At 43.1% G+C, this 23,291-nt stretch overlaps 1 protein-coding gene across 3 annotated transcripts in view; it reads right to left on the reverse strand.

Annotated features, from left to right (window-relative positions):
• The window catches only part of plppr2a (phospholipid phosphatase related 2a), a 54,242-nt gene that overhangs the window by 9,505 nt on the left and 21,446 nt on the right, over window positions 1–23,291 (reverse strand). For all 3 annotated transcript variants that reach the window (XM_068336948.1, XM_068336950.1, XM_068336949.1), the window contains exon 3: window positions 17,167–17,355. In XM_068336948.1, the coding sequence (XP_068193049.1) occupies window positions 17,167–17,355 (189 nt within the window). The remainder of the gene's footprint in view (window positions 1–17,166; window positions 17,356–23,291) is intronic.

The raw sequence follows: 23,291 nt of genomic DNA on the forward strand, positions 1-23,291 counted from the left end.
AGTAATAAACTGCAATCAAAATTAACACAAAGCATGTGCCAAAGTCTCTCGGGAAGTAGAATAATAAATGATTAAATTACCAATTTATTTAAGCTCATATCAGTAGCCGGTGCTAACAAGTACACAAATGAAGTGTTGGTACTTGGGAAGAAAAAAGGATAATAAATAAGACTTGTGGAGGTTTAATAAAAGTATGAGACTAATGGGAAAGCTGAAGAGGAAGACCAGAAGAGAGGCAGAGAGAACAGGACAGACTGGTGATGTGTTATCAGTGATACTGCAGGAACGCCTCATGCATGGACAGCATCCATGTGAATCATGAAATGTGTTGGTTTGACCTACATCTCTAAACTATCTCTGTCCACAGTGGAATTTCCTTGAGCTTCCTGTTTCTGCCCATGCAGAAGGATGCCAAGGATCCACCATTATATGTGATCAGGCTGTTGTCGCACTCTAGAAATGATAGGATGCTAATTCCTTGAACATCGTTAATCTAATCTACACAATGTTGTTACGATTCTATAAATCTGGTCGGGCAGAGTGGGAAGAACTAAGACCTGTGATACAGGTATGGTTCAGGTGCAAAACAAGACAGAGGAATGAACGATCATCAGTAATGATAAATACTTAAATGAGCATTAACTGAATACACAAACATGAGTTCAGTGACTTTTTGTCGGCACAAGGAAGCTGAAGGATTCTGCTCCATATGTGGAAGTAATCAGATCTTGATTTGTGTCAGTGGGTATTAGTCAAATGTGAGTGTGCATTCAGAGAGGCCCTATTTATGAAGCATGTCTATTAGAGGGACATAACTGGGGATGTTTTACCACAAGTAATGAGATGAATTAAAGAAGGCTGTGGAGATAACTCAGGGAGTACAAGAATGAAGGCAGCAAGAAGAGGAAGAAAAGAAGGTAATAAAAAGCTTAGATGAACACATTTATACACCTTTCTACATATTTTATTGACTGTTTCTGAAGATATGCAAATTCAAAAAATGTGTTTTTTTTCCACATGAAGACAAATACTGCTACAAGCTCTTTGTAAAGTTATCGAGGTTTATCAAGACGCCTGATAAGTAAAACCAGTGGCATGTGTACATATTCTGTATTTGACAGATTGTCCATCGCAGCAGATTTGTGAAAACAGAGAAGATACAGCAGAGAAACAGTCGTACGTGTTTCTATTGTGTGGTAAAGGTGTTAACAGACCTGGGAAAATAAGTCACAGCTTTCAAAGCATTTGGGAACTAGTCAGTACTCTAGCCAGACCAAAGTTCTGTTGGGGCAGGTGAGGTTTCCCCATGGAGTTTCTTCATGCATTTTGTGGCGGCACTAAAATCACACTTGCTTCATCCAAGACGATCTAATCATCTCGTCTATAGCTGCTTCTTCTGCTTTCTGGATCACGGGTTTGCTGGAGCCTATTCCAGCTGGTGAAGGTTAGGAGGCGGGGTACACCCCGGACATGTTGCCAGTGCATTGGGGAGCTACACTTGTTCCTTTTCTAAAAAAAAAAAAAATCTGTGATGGAGCTCGCCTCAACAGGAGCCTGACACTTTCTACTTATAGGAGACCTGCAGGCTTGGCTCTTGGTCATTCATCAGCACGATGAACAACCTCAGCATGCAGCAGATCACAATGTAATGATGTGGATCATAACCCGACCCACCTGGTGAAAAGAACAGAGCTCTAACAAAAGCTTTCTCAAACTCTGTTCTTTCCTGTCGGAATGATTCTACTAACAGGCAAACAAATCAACACTGGCAACAACATAACCCCCTGAGCTAAGTTCATAAGTGTGTTTTACTACAGCAGCACAGTAGAGAGATGCAGAACTGATGCTCCGTTTCATGTGCACACAGTTCCAAACATCTATAACCTTTAAGGCTACATTTACATCTGAATGAAGGAAGATGGTGCATCTCCCATATACTTTAATAGTAAATGTTGTTACACAGCAAAAAACCCGACTCCAAATGGCTAGAATGATTATCACCCATAACGATATCCAACACAACCCTTTATCATAAGATATTCAGTCTTGTATTGCATACAAAGAGCAGACCCATTTCTGTGATGCACAGCTCTGCAGCCACAAGACTTAAAGCTCGTGATGAAATTGGGATGGGTATTCATGTGTGAAGTACAGAGACGCCTAGCTGTGACTAGCATCCCATTATCTGTCATCATCTATGGCGACCTCAATCTTTGCACTGCAGTATGTATACAGTATGTGGGATTTCAACTGAAGGGTGATGTGAAAGACACTACGGCCATCAGAGTCCATCAGGATCACCATCACCTTTATTCACAAATGGTTTCACCAGGATGCTGACTGTGTGGAAAGGTTGCTAACAGCAGAGGGAGTGGAAATACAGACGGAACGCAAACAAGGGCACGGAACTCAAATCCACTGACGTGATGAAGGATGACGACTAAGGAAAGAGCAGGCGTTCATTCATGGATGGGTGCCTACAAAGTTCATATATGCCAACCCACCCACAATGGTTCCACTAGAGAGTGGGATACTTACTCAAACCTTACTACATGGGCAGATTCACACACATACATACAGATGAAGAAACGGCACAGCGATGCCGTTCTTTCCATAAAACAGTGTGCTTGCATATTGTGACCATTGTTAGCCCGCTGAGAATCCGCCCTGGCACTCAGACACTCTCTTCATTGATACACAAGTAATGATTTATTACATCTCACACAAGCAAAGCCTCTTTATCAGGGTGGAAAACAACCACCAAGCCCTGCCTTATTTCTCTGAGATCTAATTTGGTCTTTCATATTTCATTTCATTTCATTTTTCCATCCTCGAAAAAAAAGTCTTGATTTATTATTTATTCTGCCTCTGTTCCTTCTTTTAGATTTTGTGTGCCCTCTGTTCCATTCTCTTGCAATCCGCACCAGTGGGATTGCAAACTCTTTTATGTTTCAATAAACATGCTTTCTTCCCTCTCACTGCCTGTTTGTCCTTTAACATCTTGCACAAAATTATTTTCTCTCCGCTTAATCACAGATTTGGGGTCAGCCACATGCCTCCAGCGGCGGCATCATCTGCTGGATGCACCTGAGTTTACCCTCAGCACTAGGATTACAAACCAAGGCACTAGAACTTCATTACAAATTCTGTTCCATTTTCTCAAGAAAAATAGTGTCAAATAGCTGAATCTGAACATTTTGAACTCATGTGTTTTGTTGATTGGAGAATGATTGTCTGCTGACAGACTTAAAAATAAAGAAAATAGAGTATGTAAAGACACATTCTCCAAACTTGACATCAGAATCTTAAGGATTTTTTGTTCATTGAGTTCAGTCCAGTGTATACATATGTATGTGTGTTTGTGTGTGTGTATAGTACTAAATACCGGATATTGTGGAAATGAAGCATATCTGATATCAGCCTCACCACTTGCTTTTCACACCCATAAGTATATTAGGGTTGTGTTTCTGTGACTGCTAACCCTCATACAAGATTAAAAGCATTAAATGCATTAAACGCTTGAACATCAGATGACTCTTACCGAGTGGTGGTAACAGGAAAACCATTTTCTTTGCCCCAGACCATAGCCCTGGCCAAAATGTATCATGTAGGAGTAATGGACCGGGCAGCAGCCACACTGAGCTGTTAGATGAAGGGTTTCAGGTGAAATGCTGCAGGTCTCCAGCTCCTCAGCAAACTGGCCGACTGTTGCTAATGTTCCTGCTGTTGTACAAAGAAGAGATTAAACCACGTGCAGCAGGAAATGGTGTTGTAATACGTTGCTGCATGATGGCAGTAACCCAATTATTGACTGAGCTCTTTAATATGACAACAATAATAATAATATTTGTTTGGCTGCTCTCTCCCTCTATTGGGTTTGGCCTTAACGTGGCAAGGGGGGTTGTGTGTTCCAGTGACCCTAGAGAGCGATACCGTCAGGAGCTTGCTCCTGGTAGGGTCATCCATGGCGGGCCGTGTCAGCACGCTGCAAGGTAGCAGTCACACCAGCCGACTATCCTGCAGAGGGCTAACAACCAACCCAAGAGAAACCCTTTTGTTACGAAACTGACCAGAAAAAGAAGCCAGACTGCCCAACATGATAATGGACCCCAGCCTGCCCCGACCGACAAATACGAATCAACCTCCATGTGTCGCCACATGGAACAACCAGACAGTCCTTCGCCCCAGAGCTGCCACTCTGCTGTCCCAAGAGCTCTGACGCTATAACATCTCTCTGACAGGCTCACAAATGGTCACCACATTCTCCTTCTCTGCCACAACAACCTCTGCGTCTTTGACACCTGGTTTCCCCGGGAACAGATTCATCACTGGACATGACCCAGTCCAGATGGTCGAACCAGGAAAGCGCTGGACCACATCCTCGTCTCCCGACACTGGAAGTCATTTGTCACCAACTGCCGTGTGCACAGAAGAGCAGAGCTTGTTAATACTGACCACTGCCTGCTGGTGGCCCAGCTTAAGTTAAAGGTGCAAGCTAACCAGCACAACAAAACTCAACGAGACCTGGACTCCTCCCTACTCAGTGATCCAAACATCACCACTGAATTCAGTTGCTCCATCCGCCGCACTTGCGATGCCCTGGCTACCAATAAAGTGACAGACTGGCAGACCCCCAGTGATAGTGTCATCCAGTCAACTCATAATGTCCTTGGATGCTTCCGATCCTCCCCCAAAAAGCCTTGGATATTGGTGGCGCCAGGCCAAGCTCCAAGGTGACCTGATAGAGTACTGGTGACTGGACCACTAGCGCAATATGGCCATAGCTGAGGACAGAGAGAAGTTCTGGCAAGCAGAAGCTGAACACCTAGAGTAAAACACTAACAACATGAGTCGTGTCTTCCCTCTGCTGCTCCAAGCCCACAATGGCTCACGTATCAAGACAGCCCTAGTGAAAGGTTCTGATGGCAATATCATAACAATTGAAGAAAACTGCCTCGCGCGCTGGAAAGAGCACTTCAGCTTCATTTTGCAGCAGAGTTCCACCCCGGCTGATCCCACCATCCTCGCAGCTGCAAACACCACAGTCCCTAGCTGTGGCTGCGTGGCCGCTCCTGACGTTTTCAACTGCGTCATTGACCATGCAATGTGCAGGGTCTGTGCGCAAGTCCCAGGAGTGTCCCTTGGCCACTACCACCTGACTGACCTGGAGTATGCTGACAACACCATCCTGCTGAGCACATCCGACAGCCAGCTGAGAAATGCCCTGGGCATATACAGCGAAGAGGCAGAGAAGCTCAGCCTCCAAGTGAGCTGAACCAAAACCAAGTTTATGTATGTTGGTGACAGACCGGATCTTCCTCCCTTGCAGCTCGGTAATGACATTGTAAAGCCCGTCAAGATCTTTGTGTATCTGGGGTCCATAGTTACAAACGATAGGGACCTTAAACCAAAGATTCTCTGCAGAAGAGCTCTGGCAGCATCAGCTCTGCAGTCTCTCTGGAAACCACTCTGTAAGTGGTTTCCAGAGAACATCTCATGCAAGACGAAGCTCCAAATTTACAATTCTGCTGTCCTGCTCTACGGCTCGGAAACATGGCCCTTAAACAAGACCCTGGCTGCCAGTATAGATGGTTCTGATAGCAGGGCTCTTAGAAACATTGAAAATATCATGTCACCAAAGCAGGTTTCCAACAAAGTGCTTAGAGCCCGCACTTGCCAGCTCAGAGCACCTTGCCAGGCTATGCAATATCATACCCGCTGGTTTGGACTTGTCCTCCGCCTTCCCCCAGCATCCTCCAACAAGAGCCATTCTCCAGTTTGACCTGAGGGCCGCAGGCTGGAAACGACCTTGAGGCAAGCCCCGCACCCGATGGCTTGACGTCATTGCGGGTGACCTTTGACAACAGGGAGTTGTTGTGGAGGATGCAGAAATCCTGGCACAAGACCGCCAGCGCTGGAAAAAACTGGCTCATCTGGTTTTTGTTGCGCTCATGCCTTCTGTCCACACGACAACGCAGATATGCGGGAGGAAAATGCCACTTTTTGAAAACGCTGGCCAAAGTGAATTTTTTTGAAAAAACGCCAGGTGTGCGTTGTCAAGTGAATGCTGTAACTGAAACTTTTTATAGCCGGGGGATGTCTCCCTGTGATGAAAACTGCTGTTATGTCATTGTGTGTGACCCGTGTCTATATGTACACACAGAATGGACGGAGTTAAAACCGGCTATTTTCTGACGTTGTTCTGCTTCTGTTGTTCTGATCAACGCAGTTATGCAGTTACATGTGGATGGGGATTTTTTCAAAAACGCTGTCGTGTGGACTCAAATTTTTTTCTGTGCGGGCAAAAAAAGTTCCGCTTCTCAAAAAGATCCAGCTAGGTGTGGACGTAGCCTGATTGGCTGCACTCTGAACAGACACACCAGTTCATCTGTTGCATGTTTGACAAAGCGGCTCAATGAGTGCTTGTTGTATTATTATGCACAAATTAACCTCCAACATCACATTACACTTGTAGACGAATCAGGTCTGACCTTGAGGAGCCTGGACTTAATGCAAGCTGTTTAACAGCGGGTTATTCAGGTCTCCATCCCCAAATCAGGATGCAGAGCAGCGTTCAATAGAGATAGCGTCACAAAGCAACAGATCTCCATGAACTACCACCTACTTTCAGTCCGCAGCTATTCCTGACTGGAGACAGACAAGCACACACTGCACTACCTTTATAAATCTTACATCACCTGCATTGATAACAGAACAAAATATTCCACTGAGAACAAATGTGATTGTATGACAAATTCAATGCTGCACACAACCAAACCACAGCTTTGGTTGGCCAGGCAAACATATGAGTACAAGACTAGGGAATGGCAAGCCGGGATGACCCCCTGTTGTGAATACAGATTGGTCACTGGAATTCATGAGAGATCTCTAAGGCGCTGAGTGAAGCGTGGCAGTCCACCAACCACGCAGGAGGCCCGAGGTGTTTCTCTTCCCTGCCTCAATGAAAAATGGATCAAAGCAAAGGAGAAGAAATGACAACCGCTGTTCAGTCTAATCTCATTTTACAGGAATGAGTGAGTTCTGTCAAAAACTACTAGATAGGCTGCAGTAAACTATGAACTCTCAGGGAGTGAGGTAACGACGCTGAGACGGAGGGAACAAGGGCACTGTTTGATGACGCAAATATCAAAACAGTCCGGTAATGAAGTCCTACGCGGTGAAGAGTTAGATCCGAGATGTGATTGTGTTCCAGACAGACTGGAAACTGTGAAGCCTGTGGGAACTCATGTGTGTATATGCATATCAGTAGTGTAGATAGTTAGAACAGATACTGTAAGTTTAATATACTGTGAAGAAAACACGTACCTCTTCTTCCCATGAATAGACTCTATCCGTTTCTGACTTGTGATTTTAATCTTTTCTTTTTCACCGAGATGGTTTGGTTTCTATTTTTAACATTATTCCACTCTTAACAAACACGTTCCTTATTTCCCTTTTCCATTATAGAATGGAGAAGTCAAAGGACAGAGCTAAGAAAACCTTCATCCAGGCACATATGCTCCAACGATAGCCAGAGTCACCGATGCACCTCACTCTCATCATGGAGCCCACAACACCATCTGTCTCATTGACCTGAGTTAGACGCTGGCCAGGAGACTGCAGTGCAGAACACAGATATTGATCCATATCTGCACAGTGGTATAAAATATGAGGATTTGGAGGTTGGGTTTTTTCCTAATTGCTTGTAGGTCTGCCGACATTATGCACATTGAAATGCATTTGATGATGACCCCGATGAAGGCCACAAGCTGAAACTTATCTGTTTATTTTATTTGTGTTGAAGCGATATTCACCATAAGTCATTCTGTGAGGTTGGGGCTGCTGCATCCATTGTTTTCACGTTCAATCCCTGGAATGTGCAGCCATGCGGGGGCACAGGCCAGTGTCAACTGTAGGCCGGACAAATGCAGAAGGTTGTCGCAGGAAGGGCATCCAGCGTAAGAAACAAATATGAGCGTTCAACTAAAATGGAAGAAGGATGATGCACTGTGGCGACCCCTAATGGGACAAGAAGAAAGATGTTTTCTAGCCATTTTGTTTGGATAGCTTGGTGTAATCTGGGTCGCAACCATTCAGAGATGTTATCTGAACATATCTGAATATTAAAAATTGTTAGTGATCGGCTGCACTTGAAAGAAGAGCAACAACTATGAGGTTCTAGAAGCTCCTGGACATGAGGACCACTTGTTGACATGATGACCATACCTGCAGGGCTGGTGGGTAGGAAAATATAGCTGACGATGTAATTGCTGATGTAGTGTGAAAAGTTGTATTTTTTATGTCCCTCCTAGTGCCTTCTATCTAACAAGTGCCACAGTGCTTCTACGCTAAGTGATTGACATTCACTAGAACAAGCATGTAAGGAATTTGGGTTCAGTATCCTGGCTAATATTGAGTGCAGCTCGAGACTGAAACACTGACCTTCCAATTTTTTAATGACCCACTATTGTCTGCTGCCTTCCACCCCTACCGTACTGGGATTTTTACTCCCGGCAACATTTTATTCTCAATCACTTCTCAGATTACTTCTCAGATTACTGTGATGGACTCGGACACATCTTCATCAATGTTTCCTAGTGTCATTGTGTGTCTCTCGTATTTATGCACCAGCATCAGATCAGGACGTGGGATGTACTCAGGTGCTTTTTATTTATTCCTGTGAACCTACTTTCTGGATCTGTAGGCTATCTTGGGAGTTGCTGTTCTGTTGTGGATGGCGCTGCTTCTTGCAACTCCGTTAATGCTCAGAGAACTCGTGGCTTAATCTATTTATCTCACCTTGTCCTCCAACATTCTCCTTCTCAGTAGGCAGTTGGAAGTCTCTATTTTATGTAAGCTGAGTTTAGAAAGAAAAAGAACAGACAATCATGTGGTACATCAACCAAACACTGCCTGTCAGAGATTCATTCAGGCGACTTCTCCGTCCACGTCATGCTATGACTGTCTGGCCGCTGCTTGACCTCCATTACTCTAATGCAGCCCTGCCATCCTCCTGAATTTGTAAGCATTTCTGCCCCTCCTTGCTGCTGTGATGTTGGCAATGATCCCAAACCCATTCTCACTCAGGTCAGTACTTACACCATAAAGAATTAATGGAGGAAAAAACTCTAAGCGCTCAACTAAAGTTAGTAAAAACTGGAAGCTAATTAAGCTCATGCATCTTTTAAGAATGTATTTGCATTTGTACCAAAAATGTCTGTAATATGTTTTCTGGTAAACTTGTAATAAGTTACAAAGGTCTTAACATTTCACTCTGTAATTCTGCTGACCCTCAGAGGTCACAACTGTCCTAGTAGCTTGTTGTCAGTGAGTTCTGAAAATTTGTGTGACCAAGACTTAATCATGTTTTCAAATTTGTTTTTGAGGCAACGTACCAGATAGAGTTATAAATCATGTTTTAATATTATAAATTAACCTTCAGAAGAAGTTTAATGTAATACTGGAGCTGAAGCTTTGCTTTACAACGGCAGACGTTCAAAGATGATTAATAACAAGATTATTAACCCAGTGTGATTTGTGTCAGTATAAGCTGATTCAAACATTGAATTATTCAATAAAATGGAAATTCTGAGTAGGAAATTGTGTTCAATTCATCATTTAAATTAAGATTAGCCACATTACATAAAAAATGATTTCCTTTTCATTAAATAATAAAATTAAATTAAATAATTCATTCATTTTCTGTAAGCACTTGTCCAGTGTTGGTTTAAATGCAATTGACTTAACATGACTATATATCGTAAAATTAGTGTCTGGCATGTAAATGAACTTAGAATGAAGACCTTTGTAACCAAAGTGCAAAACGGGGGTCAGCTCTAATGGCTAAGAAGATATCTAACATATAAAAATAACACCATACAAGAACATTAATGAAATAACACCATTTTGCTGACCTTACTGCGGGATGAACAAGCAAGCATGCTGACATAATAATAATAACATCAGGAAAGTTTCTGCGAAATCAAACAACGAGATAAAACTGATTTCGCTATAAATAACTCAACTGAAATGAGTGACATTACACATTTTCAAACTGATCTCTGCTTGAACTCAATACCAAACCTCTTTTTCTCTTGTCTGACTCACAAATGTCACCAGCTTTACAAATACAAATAATATCGGTGTGCTTGATGCTGAAATGAGCGGCAGCAGCAGAAAATGCCTGGTGGTTGGCAGGTCTGTGAGGGTGAATGTGGTGATAGCTACTAGTATTGTGTTAATGTAGTAATATCTACCGCAGGGCTAATGTGTTAATATCAGCTCACACATACATGGCCCAATAAACCAACCAATGGCAAATATACTTATACGACTTTTGCCAAGTAAAGATGAATGTTTCAAACCGTTTAGTCTGGCTCTGTCCAATAAGATCCCCCTTACCAACACTCTAAACCTTTTGATATATTACTTTACTCAAATGTTCTAAAAGTTGAAGCAGACTCACTAACTCACTCCTAGGTGAGGCTTTACCCTACATTGTGACACGTTTGCGGCTTCTGGCAAAAATGAGCGTGGCATGAGCCTGATTTAAAAATGTGCTGGGTCTAAGGCCCATGGCCCACGTTCAATCAGCCAATCAGACATGTCAGACTCCTTTTGCTGACAAACAGAACACAATCAGAGGTTGCGTCTAGTACTTATTGATAGCTATATTTTGCATAACATAGGCTCTGACATCATTTGAGTCTGGTCTTGAAACGGTCTGTGTAGGTGCAGCGGTTGTGTACTCCCTCGGTGTGTACTCCCTTGTGACTTCATTGACGAACACACTGACGATACCTGGGAATACTTCATCTACTAACCTCATAGGCTCAGCTGATGTTCCACAGACAGAAGAGGTCAAACACTGCTGCATTGACTCAATAGCTGGATTTTGCTGGTCAGAGGGTTAATTACTTTCTGCTACCTTTCAACAGCAATAATTAAACAAAGCTTCTGACTACACCTGGCTTTTAGGCCAACCCATCCAACAGCTGCAGGAGTGAGTGTTTTGGGTGTGAAGGTGACAGATACGTCCACTGGAGAGAAGAGGTGCACTGTGCACACCATATAGGCAGGTAGAGGACAGGGCTCATCCTTTAATAGTGTCTAACTATAGTTTATTAAGATAAGAGGTCTTTCTCTCTGTCTGAGCCTTCATGTCAGAACAACTTCACATTCAAGACTTTCATTCTATCTGAGCAAAGCCTCCTTAATATCCTGCTGTGTGATTGGAGTCCCTTTGACAAGCTGAGAAGCTCGAACACAAAGACAAGACGTGTCAACTTTGATGTGAGATCAACAATGATGTGAATAAAGTTCAGAAAAGGCGATGCATGAAGATGGGGCTGAAGTGATATAGAGAAGGAAGTACCTGACATGAAGAGAAGATAATGGCAAGAGAGTGGGTGATATGTAGAAGTGTCAAGTGCAGCAAAGGTTGAACAGAAAAGGACAAGCAAACAAGGTGAAGAAAAAGGCAGTAAAAACCAACATGATCAAAGAAAGGCTCTACAGAGGAGCATGAATCCCATCTGTGCAAACAGACTGAATCTCTGCTAGACAAGTTAATTCATCCTGGGGTAAACTGGCTTACAAGCTTCATTAGTCAGACTTTCAAGATGTCCTTGAATTGAATTTTCAATGTTCTTGCAAATACAACAGTTGCTGTGGTGTAAAGTCAAATAGTTTTTTACTGGCACAGATATATCCAGAAAAAGTAAATAGACTTCTAAAGATTGCTTGTTCTTTCTGTCTGAACAAAATATGATAACACAGTTTGGTTTTATCCACTGACAAATGAGGAGCTGCTTGTGTTCCAAATGTTTCAGGAACACTAATGTGCCTTTGTTATCAGCATAAATGGCCTGACAGGCAACGTAACTGTTCCTGCAGCAGAGTTCTGCACCTACTGGGGTTTTAGGACTGTTAGAAAGGGAAGGGTAATGTAGTGTACAGAGGAGGATTACTGGAAGTGATGGATTACAGCCACTGGTGGATTATTACAGTATGTGCATCTTGATGTGATCATTTTAGTCTAAACAATGACTGCACATAATCCATTCGGTTTTTAATTGGAACAATTGACTAATGGAATGGATAAATTATTAGAAATTCCACTCGGTAAATAGCATAATAATTCAACAGGACCACGAAATGCAGTCTTTATAATGGCAAAAGCAGTTTTCTGAAAGACTTAAACAATATAATCTCTAAGAAGATTTTTGGAGAGCTATTCCATGACACTGCATTAATTTGTGAGTGGACTTTAAAACCCTTTGGCTTTGACAGCCCTTTCAAAATAACCCAACATCAACCTCGACATTCAACATAGAAAAAAGACTGTTTTAGTTTGATTGTTTGCTTCATTTCATTTTTGTAGCAGTACTTTGGAGCATGGCTCTCATTTAGTGAGATTACAGGATGTTATATACAAGCACATGGTGTATATGTGGCCAACAGATTGATGTGGGAAGGCACTACATCCCCTCTTCTCTGGTAACAGCGGATTGGGTCCTTGTTCTGAAGCTTCAGAAGATGATTGATGGCTTTAATTAGATGCTGGGACCCCACTGGGAGCTGACAAAGAGCTTGTGGGCCCTGCTTTGGACCAGGAGGATGTTGTCTCTGACCCAAATACACAGGTGGCTGATTTACCTCCAGCAATTCAGCCATGGCCATTCAGTCGATTTAAACAGTCAAACCTCCAAGTTGTAATCCCACCTTTTATACTGCTTGTATTTTTGTGTATTCGATGCTATAAAAATAGAGGTGACATGCTGAAAATCAAATAAAAAAAATCAAACTCTTTCAAGTCGAGTGTCTTTGCAACAAAACGCTATGATAGATCTAAACCTTTTACTTCAAATCCAATAAAAGGTCATAGCTCTTTTGGCTTTGTCAATGGCTGGCTTTTGCTTTATCAGCGAACACAAAGGTCTGATTTGCTGCTGCTCTGGAGAAAAGGAACCCAGACTCCTCAGAAAACCACAGGCAAATGGCAAAGCCCACCGGCACCAGGCTGGCCCTGTTTCAAGCAGGCAGGGCTGTAATTCACTTTTCTGCTCAGTACAAGCAACCAAACCTTTGTCATACAGGTTAGGGCAGATTAGTTGGTGTAAATAATGCACCCCGACCCAGATCAACTTACGAAGTCATTTACCCTCAACCGGAGCAGCATGAACTGTTAGCAGAGCACGGCGCCCTGATAAATGACGTATATTTCAGGAATGCTGAGCAATAATTAAATGGATTAAATGAAACTGTGTTTAGTGGACACGTTTATTTGATCCTGTTGTAGGGATGTCATTCTTACCATCACGTGTCTCACTGATTGGAGAATGAAGGACTCACCCTTAGGTTTGTTCTCCAGGGTTGTTGTTCTGGTTTGTTGCTCAGGTTTGTTGCATAGGAAATACTGATAGCATTCCAAGACCTTTTGGCCTTTAGGGGAGATGAACATTTGGTGAACCCCTTCCATAGGATTTACCCTCCCACACACACTGACTCTGTTCTTTTGTTTAACTGTAAATGAGGTCTGCTCACAGGATACAATCAGCACTTGCTAAATAACCTCAGTTTCCCAGCCTTTGAAGATGTAGTTTATGGACCTTGAGGTTATCATGCATTTACCATTTGTCTCTTTCACTGTCCATTCACCATTTCTTTCTCAGACTGTCCCTTTTGAATTTAATTACATCCCTGTAAAAGAGTCATGTGACATCATGCCTGTCTTCAACAGTATGAATACCACTGTCTTGAGATAAGAATTTGTCCTGCTCGTACCGCATTCACCATTGTTCTGTAGTATTGGAGAACGACCCGTAAGTACTCTGTAAGTAAAGTACCGTGAACTTCCAACCATCGTCTCAAGAGTCATCTGTATGCCCTGATCATCTAACGAACGCGCTGCGGAGCTAGTAGGTTGGAGTCCGCTTCAAGACCCTGTCCCGTTCTTACTTGTGAATGTCTGAGCCTGTCCAGGTTTCTCATAATCATGAGACAACGGGTTCTACAGTACTTATACCTATCTATATATCACCACTAAGTAAGTAAGTAAGTAAGTCTGTCTGTCTGTCTGTCCGTCCGTCCGTCTATCTATCTATTTTTCCATCCATCTATTTATATATTAATATATCTATTAATATATTTATTTTGGTGTGTGTGTGTGTGGGGGGGGTCACAGTTAAACTGAGTGCAGGAACAAAATTTGCACTCAGATGATTGCCATAGGGATGAAAGCTGGATCTTCATGTTAATTCTCCTTTCTTCTTTTCCTCTCGGCTTTTCCCTTCAGGGGTCGCCACAGTGAATCAGTTGCCTCCATCTAGCGCTGTCTTCTGCATCCTCTTCTCTCACACCAACTACCTTCATGTCCTCTTTCACTACATCCATAAACCTCCTCTTTGGTCTTCCTCTAGGCCTCCTGCCTGGCAGTTCAAAACTCAGCATCCTTCTACCAATATATTCACTACCTCTCCTCTGGACATGTCCAAACCATCTCATTCTGGCCTCTCTGACTTTATCTCCAAAACCTCTAACATGTGCTGTCCCTCTGATGTACTCATTCCTGATCCTATCCTTCCTGGTCACTCCCAGAGAGAACCTCAGCATCTTCATCTCTGCTACCTCCAGCTCTGTCTCCTGTCTTTTCCTCAGTGACACTGTCTCTAGACCAAACAACATCGCTGGTCTCACCACAGTTTTGTACACCTTTCCTTTCATTTTATCTGAAACTCTTCTATCACACATCACACCTGACACTTTCCTCCATCCGTTCCATCCTGCCTGTACATGCTTCTTCACCTCTTTTCCACACTCTCCATTGCTCTGGACCATTGACCCTAAGTACTTAAAATCCTCCACCTTCTTGATCTCTTCTCCCTGTAACCTCACTCTTTACTTGGGTTCCTCTCATTCAAACACATGTACAGATTCCTGTCTATCCTCGTCTGTCAGCCTGTCCATCACCATAGCGAACAAGAAGGGGCTCAGAGCTGATCCCTGATGCAGTCCCACCTCCACCTTGAACTCCTCTGTCACACCTACACACACCTCACCACTGTCTTACAGTCCTCATACATGTCCTGCACCGCTCTAACATACTTCTCTGCCACTCCAGACTTCCTCATACAATACCACAGTTCCTCTCTGGGCACCCTGTCATCAGCTTTCTCCAGATCTACAAAAACACAATGCAGCTCCGTTTGGCCTTCTCTGTACTTCTCTATCAACATCCTCAAAGCAAATACTGCATCTGTAGTACTCTTACTGCATCTGTAGTACTCTTACTTTATCTGTAGTACTCTTACTTCATCTGTCTGTGTGTGTTTCTCTGTGTTTCCGTCTGGTTGTCTGTCTCTGTGTATGTCTGTCTGTGTGTCTGTATGTCTCTGTCTGTCTGTCTGCCTGTGTGTGTGTCTGTGTGTTGGCAGGTTTTCACATAGATTGGGTATCAGGGCTCAGCTTGCAGCAAGAACGACTCATTAGAGTGACGCCTACAGGGTGTTGTCAGACGTTTTGATGCCTTCGTGAACATTGTAGTAAAGAGCTCTTTGGTCTGCTTTGGTAATTATATATAAATTATTAGCAGCTCAGGGTGGAGGGTTCACGACCAGCGTAGAGTCAGTTCACCTGAGAACTGCCAAGGTCCCCTTGAGCATCCCTACCTCTATATTATTTGAATGTTTACAGGCCTGTGTGTGTGTGTGTGTGTGTGTGTGTGTGTGTGTGTGTGTGTGTGTGTGTGTGTGTGTCTGTGTGTGTGTGTGTGTGTGTGTGTGTGTGTGTGTGTGTGTGTGTGTGTGTGTGTGTCTGTGTGTGTGTGTGTGTGTGTGTGTGTGTGTGTGTGTGTGTGTGTGTGTGTGTGTGTGTGTGTGTGTGTGTGCGTGTGCGTGTGAAAATCCCCATTGATGGATTACTAAAGGAACTTTCTTCTTCTTCTAAACTTCTTGACAAATCTAGCTGCTTCCCACTTTTATAATGAAAAACCTTCTGAATAAATTGTGAGCCATCAGTCAGTCTGGAATGAGAAACAAACCTCTCACCTCTCAAATCCTCCAAAACCTTACCGTCATCCCTTATAGCACTAGTGGTGATGTCCATCTATTTGAACACTAATCATACACGTGGTTTTGTTCTCCCATTGGTGTGAACATTGCCACCAGTGAACACAACTTCCTTTTCTTTGGGTGTTTTGTGGCCGTACAATAAACTGTGCAGAGTGGTCCCATATTATATAACCCACAACCTTTCCCTGAGCCACTAACTGCTGCACACAAACAGAATCTGTCTGTGCTGCTTGTGTAAGATATTCTTGTCTTTGCAGTAGGTGCAGGCTGATTTTTTTTTTTTTACTTGTCTATGCATGTAATCCAGTCAGGATATTTGTCTGGTTTTTATTTTGGCTGTACATTGGCTGTGTTTTAGACATTCTATGGAGCTTTGTGGTCTGTTGGGGATGTAAGCTGTTCAGGTGTGTGTTGGGGCACAGAGTGCCAGGTGTTTTGCATTTCATGCTCACTGCCTTCCATCTCACTTGGGGCTCATTGTCTCGTTCCTCACCTATCATCCCCAGTTTTCTTTTCAGACATCTGCTGCCTGCCGTTATGTCTCAGTCTGAACTCCAGCGTAGGACTTGCTTTTGTCTCTCAATTGTTTGTCTCTTTGACTGATCTTGTGTGCAGCTTCTTCTTTCCTGCTTCTCTCTTACTCTAGTGACCTATTAAATCTGAGGCATCATGGCTGATTCCTGATTCGTGCCTATGTGTTCTCTCTATGCGCACACACACACACACACACACACACACACACACACACACACACACACACACACACACACACACACACCACACACACACACACACACACACCTGCCTGTCAAGCGTACTGGAGGTTACCTTCACGCAGCTTGCCAATCTGTTCACCATGTCACTGATCAACACACAGAAAGATGGCTTATTGTAAAACTGCAAAAACAGGAAGTGGACGTGTGTCTTTTCAGAGGATGTGAAAACACATGGAAAACAATTGAAACGACACAACTTTGACAGATTCTTACTTTCTATTACAGCTTCATCCTTTAGTCCAGTGAATACATTCACACGCTTGCACTTCAAACACACCACCTCCTCTCCACCTTTACTTATAAATGCCCCCAACTCTTACCATTAGGGTGGGGATGGCAGTAACAAGCGAGTAGATGAGCACAGGGGGGATCTTGCTGTTGTCGTCCGGGCCGGGGTAGGGCTTGGAGAAGGTCTTGTCGTAGCAGAAGAAGCCCTGGATGTGCACAGGAAAGGTGTCGGTGTACTCAAAGTAGTAAGCCAGCAGCACCGTCCCAGCCATGATCACCAGCTGGAAGTAGAACATTATCCCTCGGTTAGGAGGTGAGAGAACGAGAGGTGAAGTAGAGGATGGAGAAGAAGAGGAGGTGGAACAGGAGGAGGCAGAGGAGAGGAAGAGGGGAGAGCCAAGTCCCTGTTCCTCTCTGCCACGGAGAGATGCATAGGAAATACGGACTGAGAGAGAGAGAGAGAGAGAGAGAGAGAGAGAGAGAGAGAGAGAGAGAGAGAGAGAGAGAGAGAGAGAGAGCGAGAGAGAGAGAGAGAGAGAGAGAGAGAGAGAGAGGTTCAGAGCGAGGGGGGGCAGGATAACAAGACAAGAAAGACAAAAGGTAATCTGCAGGAGGAGGCTTCCCTCTAAAGGGAACAAAAAATAGAATGAAATGGGTTCTGTGGGAGCGCAAGCAGCAAAAACAAAGAATAGCATAGGGAGCGAGCAACAGAATGAGAGACCAATAGAGTGGGAGAGAGATAGAGAGGGAGGGAGGGGGGAGGCGGGAGGGAGGGAGACAAAAATGGGACCAGCCTTATTCTGCCAGCACCGATGAGAAGTGCTCCTGTTGATCTGCTGGTGGTGTTCATGTGGAAGCTGTGTGAGGAGGAACACCATCTGTGTGGTCAGAGCAGGTGGAGCGAAGTGTGTGTCTGCAGACGTGTGGTTCTCCTCATCAGCCGCTACAACACCGATTCTAAAAATCCTTCTGGAAACCATGTCTAACGTGCGTTCCTGAACAAATGCATGCCAATGTTGCTCCATGCTGGATGTGTTCGTACCCGTATTGACTGCTCGTTCTGAGCACGGAGAAACTTGCAGGTTTAAGTTGGAGTGATCATGACAGGGAACCAAAGACAAACACGCCTCACTGACAGAAGGGACAGTAAAGTCACTCGTACATTCTGTGTAAAAACGAATACATTAAAACATTAGACATTTTGTTTGAGTCACTTCAGAAGTAAGTGGGCCAACGAAATAACCAATTATCACGTTGTAACAGTGTTAACGCTGTTAGCAGTTCTCATTCACACATCACACGGATTGGGAATAACATGAACATTGATCTGAAGGCGTGTTTCTGAACATCAGATGAATCCATTATTCACCCTTTGGTTTCAATCTTCAGTGAAACTCTCAGTTTAGTCCCTAAATGCTTCACTATATTCACTAGCTCGTCGCTAGCTGCCTGCTGCTGAACCCAAAGGGCCAAAACGCTGAAGGAACTGATTAAGAACTCCTTTGAGAAGACACATGACTGGAACCCGTCTCTGGAGATCTATCGATCACAACACGACTGACGATTCGTCTGCACAGATGGGGAGTTTCCATCATTTCCTTTTGCCCCAGTATTTGAGACTGTCCAAACTAATGCTCCCTTATGGGGACGTCTGATTGGACAGAATGAGATGATGGAGAGGAGAGACAGACGGTGGCAGCCAGAAAGCCTCTGGGAAGTTCAGGGATGTCACGTCAGTCCAACCGGAGACACGACGACTCTTACAGATGTGGCGCAAACACACCAACTGCCTTTGTGAGATGTAAATGAAACCCAACGCCCACCAACGCACACAGGAAGCAGCACAGATACCTGTAAACGTCTCACAAACAGACCTAGCTGGCCTGGTGTGTGTATGAATAATTGTATTTGTTTTTAATTCCCTCTATTTCTTTATCTATTGCTCCCCTGAGAAATATGGGTTTTGCTATCTGTGGTTGTCATGGTGAATGTACAACTGAATAATCCAGTTTGGAGTATTTAGTGTGCTTCTGCGTCCGACATGAGACAATGAAGACCCGTTTTCTAAGGATGGTGGAGATGTTACGCAATAATTACACAACGGTTCCTGCTTCTAACAATGTGTGTGAGCGTTTTTCATGAAGCTGTGTGTTGAAGGTGAGGGGATGCACACACATACATCCAATGGAAGCTCTATGGTGGGTTTGCTCTGGGCGAGAGGGGGTGTTGGATGAGTGTGACTCAAGAAGCCTTCACTTGTTTTCCTGTCCCACATACGACATTTAGCCAGCATATTGTGAGTAGGTCTGACTCATGCTTGTGACCAAACCAAATTCACAATTCACAACACTGCCTTAAAATAAGCATAATAATTTCAGTTCAGCATCCTTGCTTTTCGTCTTGGAGCCATGGAACTGAAGGGAGAATGACATTGAAGATGTGATTTTTTGCCTGGAGCTCCTGCTGATTTGTACGTCAGAGTTCATGTTACTGAACTTCAACTCTCATCTGTGTTCGTAAAGGAGCATCCAGGAGACATCCTTTGTGCTGTGTGGGATTTCACACCATGACATAATACAACACAGAAGTCCTGTGGAGTTTGTGCATTCATGGGATTTCAAAAAGGCTGGCAGTACTTGCAACATGAGTACACAACTACATACTGACATCATCACACGGACTAGTGGTAGGCAGTGGTTTTAATGCAGCTGTTATACGGGTGACAGCAGTTCTTTCACGCCCTGACAGCTTCCAGTACTACCTTGTCCTCCCTTTAGCACCCCTTCACACTGCCCTATCCCCAATCATCTAGAGACTCCCGTATTCCCTTTCTTCCTTTTTTCTTCTTCCTCGACCTCTCATCAAAAAGAGCTGTCAATAATAGAAAAGGGGCCAGATATCAGAGTTTAGAACCCATTGGAGTTTGACATAATTTAGCCTGGATATTGAAAGGAAGATCAATAGCAGAAAGAACTTGTCAAGATGAAAGGTCGTATTAAGACAGTTCAAGTTGGTATCTGTCTCAGGGCAACAGAAAACTGTCTCAGAGGCATGAAGGGTGTGTGAAGACAGGAGAAGTTCTTTTATCCTTCTTAAGATGCTTTCATATCACCGCTTTGAAAATCTTCTGAACGCTTGTCAGATTATCAAGCTATTACCGCACTTCACCTCATTACACAGTGACATTAAACAGATTTTCTTATTTCAGGTATTAGGTTATTCTGACGGAGCTTCAGCTCCTGCTACACAACGATGGGACGTGCTAAAAGTCGTACAGGAAATTAGATTTCCATTGATTTCTGTGAGGCAGTAGGAGAAGCTCCCGCTGCAGATAGGAAAAGGTCTTTTCTGGTCTTAATATTTGATCTAAAATGAAAAGCTAACAGCATGTAATTAAATGTACACACTTAGATTTGAGTTGCTATGACTTCGCTAAAATAAACTTTGTTTTTAGCCCAGTTATTGGCAAGATAAATATTACATGTTTTATTCTCCAATAACACTAATTTACTTATTCCATAAGGCTCTGTATAGTTCTTGCGTTTTCCAAGTTTTCCTGCCTCACAAATTTCAATAAGCTAAATGCACTTGGGTAATATAAACTCAGAGAGAGCCCAAAACAATTGAGCTGCAATCATTAATTGTGTTTTTTTTTTTGTGCAAGAAAGAGATTACAATTGATGTTGGTCCAGTTTGGGCTCCTGCAGAGGACTCTGTCGGGTTCGGGTCGGACATGAGGGGCTTAAGGTCATATGCTAAAGAGGATTCCTTGTTGGTGAGGTCTGACCCGCTTGACTCTGACTGGCTCACCCTGATAGTTTGACCCTAATCCTAAAAACCTCACACCTCGTGCCTAAACCCATCCAGCCAGAGAATGCAACACATTCTGACCAATCAGAGGCAGACCAGGGCAGTTCTACCCTTTGTCATCTTTTGGGAAAAAAACTGGATCAACTGCTTCAAAGCTGCCAGGTGGTGTTACACAAACCTGACCTGTTTTCACACACCGTCACATTGAAAAAGTGAGCCTTTTGAGAAATAAAATAGATATAGGTTGAGTCATCCGTACACTCAGTGTGTTGTGATGTGCAGCAAAGATACTGATTTGCTACAACCTCTGCTACCACACTTTATTTGTGTAGATAAATGAATTTATTCTGAGGCGATTGTCTTGAAGAGGATTTCCAAAGTTGCTATCAGACGCCTGTGTGTTTGTCACAAAGCGTGCCATCTGATGATGACTTTGATAACTTGCTAACCAACAGTCTGCTGAATCATTTATTTCTGTGTTCTAGCAATTTTCAGCGTTTATTTGCCACAAAGCTGGCTGTAAAAGCCCCAATATATCTGCTGCTACATGAATAAATGACTGCTTGATGCCAGAAAGTTATTGTTGTGATTCATCACAACAGAAGAGTACACAACTGTCACAGTTAATTTTGTTAGTATTTAAGATTTTATATATTTTGTTTGTATTTAAGCTTTTGGGTTCTGTGCTTCCAATAGTTCTCCTTGCTCCTCTTTTTTATTGTGATGCATTGCTCGCTGTCATTGCAGAAGAACCAAAGCTCTGTGTGATAAATGGTGGCATTCAATACAAAACATAATCCCATTTAAACCTGAGATATCCAAAGCCGACCTCATCACTGGTGACATCATGTTTGCGGTAACTTTTTTGGGTCTTATAGTTGCAGTGTCTGTTTTTCATGTGATACAGAAAAGAAGTAATCCCAAACGTAAACAGTCCAAAACAAATATCAACTCAATTTGTGAGTCTTTCTTTTGAAGGTCTCAGTCCTCAGCAGGTATAAAGGCCTTTCTACTGGTCAAATGGAGGCAGACGAACCACAGATTAATGTTGTCTTTTCTGGAGCAAATTTCAGAGCTATTCTTAGTGGTTGGTGATGATGGACTCTGACTTTGGGGTTTTACCACGGGGTAAATGCTAACGTTACTGTATCGGTACCGGTGGGTGGGTCAATAGATACCGGGCTGCACAGAAAAAAACCCTACAAATTCAATGAGAAAGAGAGCTGCTGTTTATGCTGTTGGTATCTTTTATTTTGTTGTATTTGTCGGCCACATTTTAAAGGATTATCCATGAAAATATGATCTGACGTCAAACTGGTCCGTGGTGTAAAAACAGGTTGGAGACCAGTGATTTAAAGGACATACCAGCAGCTGTCTAACAACCAGCAGACCTGAAATGTTTTTAAGTGAGCAAATGTGATGTTAGTTCTTTTAAAAAGTTCTGAGTTGTAGTATAAGTTATAAAATGAATCCAAGGGAAATATTATGGAGGTTTATTTTATTGTCTTTCCACATTTATAGTATTTCTGAAAGTTTAATTAACATTGTAAAGCTGTATTCACAGACATTTCTGCTCACATTAATCATAGTGTGAAAATTTTCCATCCGATGCTCATGTAATGTAATCTTTGTCATCTATTTTTTTTGCAGCGAAGGACAGCACAGCTATTTTCAATTTAATAATTTACGGACTGTAAGCACATAAGCTGATGAAGGCATCTTAAGGCTGAAGTCAGCAGGAACAGTTCTGTTTGGTCTTGGTGGTACAGAGTCATGTTTACTGCAGGTAGATGGATCTAGAACTAAGTCTCTTTTGTCTCAGTCCAATCATGGGCTCTTCTTATCCATTTCTGTATTTTCAGCATTAAACCTGCTTTCAGAGACGCTAACACACCCGATACCATCAGTGATGCCTTTGAGCTTTGTGCTGGTAACACCAGGACTTCCAGAGACCACTTGAACCACGGACACATGGTTCCCTCATAGATGACGACGAGCACGTTGTGATGGTGCTGATACGTGCTTGTGTGTTAACTCGTGTGTTTCTGAGCCATGTAGTAGTAGGCGTCATACAGGCAGGTTGTTTGTTTGATTCCCTCCCACCTCAGGGTGAAAAGGGTATTCACTGTTCTTTTTCCTCCTCGCCCCGTACGGACTTCACCAGATTCTCTTTTATTCATTTTGGTGTGTAAATGGTGAAATCCTCAAACTCTTTCCATTTTTACTCGTGAATGACCGAGTCTTAGAAGAAGACCACTTTCAGTCGATGCATCCACTGTTGAACATGTGATGTTCCAATCAGCGTTATATAACTTGTGTTCCTGCATCAACTGCAACCATCAGCGAGGTTGAAGAGGTTCAGACACAATCTCTGTACAGTGTTCAGCTGAACCGAGTGTTGAAAAGC

Source organism: Antennarius striatus, chromosome 16, assembly GCF_040054535.1.
Source record: "Antennarius striatus isolate MH-2024 chromosome 16, ASM4005453v1, whole genome shotgun sequence".
Taxonomy (NCBI): domain Eukaryota; kingdom Metazoa; phylum Chordata; class Actinopteri; order Lophiiformes; family Antennariidae; genus Antennarius; species Antennarius striatus.